Source organism: Capra hircus, chromosome 29 (assembly GCF_001704415.2).
Source record: "Capra hircus breed San Clemente chromosome 29, ASM170441v1, whole genome shotgun sequence".
NCBI classification, from domain to species: Eukaryota; Metazoa; Chordata; class Mammalia; order Artiodactyla; family Bovidae; genus Capra; species Capra hircus.
In genome coordinates, this window is record NC_030836.1 from 41,387,150 (window position 1) to 41,391,878 (window position 4,729).

Below are 4,729 nucleotides of genomic sequence, written 5' to 3' on the forward strand. Positions count from 1 at the left end.
GTGGGGGAAAAAATTGGGGAGAGGGATAATACCTCAAAAAGTTGTTGAGGATTAAATGAGTATATGAAATCCCCAACACAGCCCAGGACACAGGAGCTCAAATACAACAATAAACCATGTTGCTGCTGTTGCTGCTAAGTCGCTTCATTCGTGTCCGACTCTGTGCGACCCCATAGATGGCAGCCCACCAGGATCCTCCATCCCTGGGATTCTCCAGGCAAGAATACTGGAGTGGGTTGCCATTTCCTTCTCCAATGCATGAAAGTGAAAGTGAAGTCGCTTCATTCGTGTCCGACTCCTAGGGACCCCATGGACTGCAGCCTATCAGGTTCCTCCGTCCATGGGATTTTCCAGGCAAGAGTACTGGAGTGGGTTGCCATTGCCTTCTCCCACAATAAACCATAATTGTGTAAAATAACCTAATTTGTATACTTTTCCTAAGTAAAGTCTACATCACCCTCTCCTTATCTCGCTTTTTTCCTCCTAAGCAACCTGACCCCTACCCCAAATGCAGGTGTCAGATTCCTAAAAAGCCTGGAGGAAAGCTATGAAAAAATCAGGAGGCATGCAGGTTTGTGAAGAAACCAGCCAACCGCTTCAGAGAAATACTTTCATTGCCAGTTTTATGGTCCAAAATGCAGAGCGAGAAGCGATTACATCTCAGGAAAATTCCCAGTGCGGCGAGGAGTTGGCTGAGACGCAATACCCATAAAGTCCTCTCTGGCTGGGAAAAGAAAAGGGTAGGAACCTTAAGCCTGGGCAGAATCTTCATTCCATCCCCAGCGGAGGAAATCAGGTGCTTCCACCTTCCGTGCTGCCCCCCGGTGGCGGCAAGAGCAGGCCTGGCATCGGCGCATGCTCTCCCGGATGTTAGTTTTTGGAGCCAAGTACAAAATCTTTGGGTGGCCCTCCAGCACTGCTGTTCTGTCTGTCTGCGGTCGGGGAGCCAGGGAGAGGCTGCGCTCCCAGGACCGGGCCAGCCTCTGGATCCGGTTTGCTGCGTTTGGCCAGGTCCTCATTGTGAGCCTTGCGGATGTGGCGGTACAGATCCCCTGACTGCGTGTAGCTGCGCAGGCAGTAGCGGCACTCGTAGGGTCGCTCCCGCGTGTGCACTGTGGCGTGACGCCGCAGTGTGTAAGAGCATGAGAAGGTCTTCCCACATGTCTTGCAAGTAGGAACATCCTCAGAAAAACCCCCAAAGCTTCCTGGGGCTGTTTCATACTCAGAAGGCAGGTAGAGTGGCTCATGCAGGGCGGGTGGAGCAGGCAGGGGCGAGGTCACCAGTCCTCGATGATACTGCCCTGGACCTGGCAGCAAATGGTAGGGTAGGTGCGGATCTGGCGGCAGGAAGTGGTCACTGGGCCCCACCTCCTCCAATCCTGCTGCCCGTGGCTCCTCAAAGGCCTCTGGCTGGGGGGGCTGTCCACCATACATGGCTCCTCCAGGAGGGAAGAGTCCCTCAGGACCTCGAGGCTGTTCCTCTGACACGTCAGGCTCCTCATCAGAAATCACAATTGCTTCTACTTTCACCTGTACCAGCTCAGCTTCCGCGGGGGCTGGAGCCTCGGATGGAACTGGGACTGCAGCTGAAGCTGGAGGATAGAAGCCTTGCAATGGTCCTCCAGTTGCCCTTGGTTCTGCCACCCTCAGGCTCTCAGAACCCACATCAAGTGGAGCCAGTGGCTCCACTGAAACAGTTGGGAGGCCCGCAGAGAAGTAGTTTGCAGGGTTGGTCTCTGTGGAACTGCTGGGGCTGGCAAGAGAGACATCAGCCACTGGTAGAGGAGGAGCCCGCAGATGCGATGACTCAACCTCCACGCCAGGCTGTGTAGTGTCAGCCCCAGCTGGCATTGGTGGTTCATCGGGAGGACAGACAGGTGAGGGAGCTGCAGAGCCTTTCCATTCCCCTTTGCCCCAGTGCCCTGATGTCTCTGCTGATGCCAGCGAAGCCTGGGAACCACGGGAAGTGCTGGACAAAAACTCCAAATTAGGGGGTTGTGAGTTGGTTTCTTCTTCCTTCTTGGTACTATCCGCCTCTGCCAGGCCCCGGGCTTGCAGCCGCCGCTTACACACCTTGACAATATCATTCATGTGCAAGTAGCTGGCAGCCGCCAGCACATCCTCCACAGGGGTATCCCCCCTCAGGACCAGCTGGCCAGCATACATAAAGTCCAGAAGCAGTCCAAAGGCCGGAGCTGTGACAATCTCGTTGTGGATACACACCAGATCCCTCTTGTCCAGTTCCCGCTCTTTGTAGAAAAGCTGGAAAAATGGGCTGCAGGAGGCCAGCACAGCCCGATGGGCCAAGAACTGGGTACTACCCACCATCACGGTGCAGTCACAAAGGAAACCCTGGGACCGCTGCTCTCGGAGGCTCTGCAGCAGCTGCTGGCTGTGTTCTGGGAACTCCATAGCACTCCACAAAAGGAAAGGGACCCTAGGAAGATCCTCTCCTGTGGTTCCCTTGGGAAGAGAGGAAAGTGGGTTAGGGCAGGTAACCTCCCTATAAACCTAACGTCAGCTCTGAGCTATTACTTGCCACTCCAAAGCCTCTGGCAGCAGCATCCCGACCCCAAGATGCTCCCTTATGTTACTACCCTTCTTTCTCCCAGGTCACACCCAGTGGTCTACTTTTAGCCCCGCCCCTCGGCCTAACCGTAGCAGCAGGCCCCGCCCCGTCCACAAAGCCCCTCCCCGGAAGTCCCGCCCCTTAAGCAGCCTCCGCTTCCTCGATGCCCACCCGGTAGCTTCCAGCACCTCGTCCAACTAGAGTCTCGACCCCAGGCCTTCTCGGGCGATACCTCTTCGCCCTACTCCGGGAACTCCCTGAGCCTCTCTCGAATTCCAGGGGCTAGGAAGTCCGAGGGTGGGAACTAGCAGAGAAAGCTGACCCTCACCCACCAACGAGCAGCTACCGGGAGAGCTCCGCCCCTTCCCGCCTTCTTAGTTTTAATTGGCTCAAATTTGTCTTCCCTAGTCTCGGATTGGTTCACTCTCTACTAACCATGCCCCCGACTCAGGGCGGGGTCTCCAAGTGGATACTGGTGGCCGTCGCTCAGGCAGCTAGGCGCCCGATTGGTTAGCGCTCCTGTCCTAAACTTTTTCTTCTCGTCCCGCCTTCTTTGCCTTGGAGCCCTTGAGATTGGCTGAGCTTCTCCATCTACCTGAGGCTGTGGGAGGGCCGGGACCTGTGAGCAGTGGAGCGCGACGCCCTCGGGGCGGGGCTCGAGGCCTGCCACGGCGCAGAGCGTTTTGTCTTAGCGGGCAGCATGTCACCCCGGCTGCTGAGTGTCCGGGCAAAGGAGAACCAACAAACTGGTGTGGTACCCAGGAGGTCCGGGTCTTAGACTCGGCTCTGCCTAACCGTGAGCGATGGCTGCACCTCTCTAATCTGCAGTTGTCTCTTGAAGGTCTCTTCGTCCCTTAAAAACTCGAAGATGCCCTACTGCCTTACTCCCCGCAGTCTGATAGATCCAGGCTCCTGGCTCAGCAGTGGTGGTGTCAGAGAACTAGCAGCTGTGTGGATTGTAGTGTCCCTAGCCTGAACTGTAGGGAAGAGATGCGTGTCCTTCTCTGTGTCTGGAGCATAGTGCGCAGTTGCTGATAAGAGAGGAGAGAGTGGGCTCACAGCCCTAAAATGTCCCTGGGTGTGACAATAAAGAGTGTGGCTACTTAAGAAATGTTCCAAAGTTCCTAGAGGAACCAGAGGAAAGGGCTGTAAATTGGGAGTCAGTGACACCTGCTTGGCCTCAGACAGGGACAGTATGTTGACAAGGTTTTTTTTTAGTTACTGAGTTGCTTCTGACTTTTTGCAACCCCATGAACTAGAGCCCGCCAGACTCCTCAGTCTTTCGGATTTTCCAGGCAAGAATACTGGAATGGGTTGTCGTTTCCTTCTCCAAGGTATCTTCCTGACTCAGGAATGGAGCATGCATTTCCTGCTTTGGCAGACAGATTCTTTTACCCCTGAGCCACCAGGGAAGCCGGCCATTGGCACTGGTAACTCCAAAGTGCCCTTCATCCACTACTCACCCCTTGACCTGCCACACCTAGCATCTCCACTTTATTCTGCAGCCAAGCACTCGAATCAGATCTAAGTAGAATTAGCGACAGTTCATCTTTCTACCTTCCATCATTATACTAGAGATACGCAGGCGACACTGCCCTCAGGTTGAGAGCTCACTTCTTCCAGATAGTCTTCCAAGCCATACAATATTTATTGTTCAGTTCAGTCACTCAGTCGTTTCTGACTCTTTGTAACCCCAGCACATCAGGCCTCCCTGTACATCACCAACTCCTGGAGTTTACCCAAATTCGTGTTCATTGAGTTGGTGATGCTGCTCAACCATATCATCCTCTGTCATCCCCTTCTCCTCCTGCCTTCAACCTTTCCCAGCATCAGGGTCTTTTCAAATGAGCCAATTCTTTGCATCAGGTGGCCAAAGTATTGGAGTTTCAGCTTCAACATTAGTCTTTACAATGAATAGTCAGGACTGATCTCTTTTAGGATGGACTGGTTGGATCTTCTTGTGGTCCAAGGGACTCTCTCCAACACCACAGTTCAAAAGCATCAATTCTTTGGCGCTCAGCTTTCTTTATAGTCCAACTCTCACATCCATGCATGACTACTGGAAAAACCATAGCTTTGACTAGACGGACCTTTGTTGGCAAAGTAATATCTCTGCTTTTTAATATGCTGTCTAGGTTGGTCATAACTTTCTTTCCAAGG

At 53.6% G+C, this 4,729-nt stretch overlaps 1 protein-coding gene across 1 annotated transcript; it reads right to left on the bottom strand.

The window, feature by feature from the left end:
- Nucleotides 312–2,598, bottom strand: ZBTB3 (zinc finger and BTB domain containing 3). The gene is given in 2 exon segments (XM_018043605.1): nt 312–887; nt 889–2,598. Coding segments are annotated over 2 exon segments (1,662 nt in total). The 5' UTR covers nt 2,413–2,598; the 3' UTR covers nt 312–749.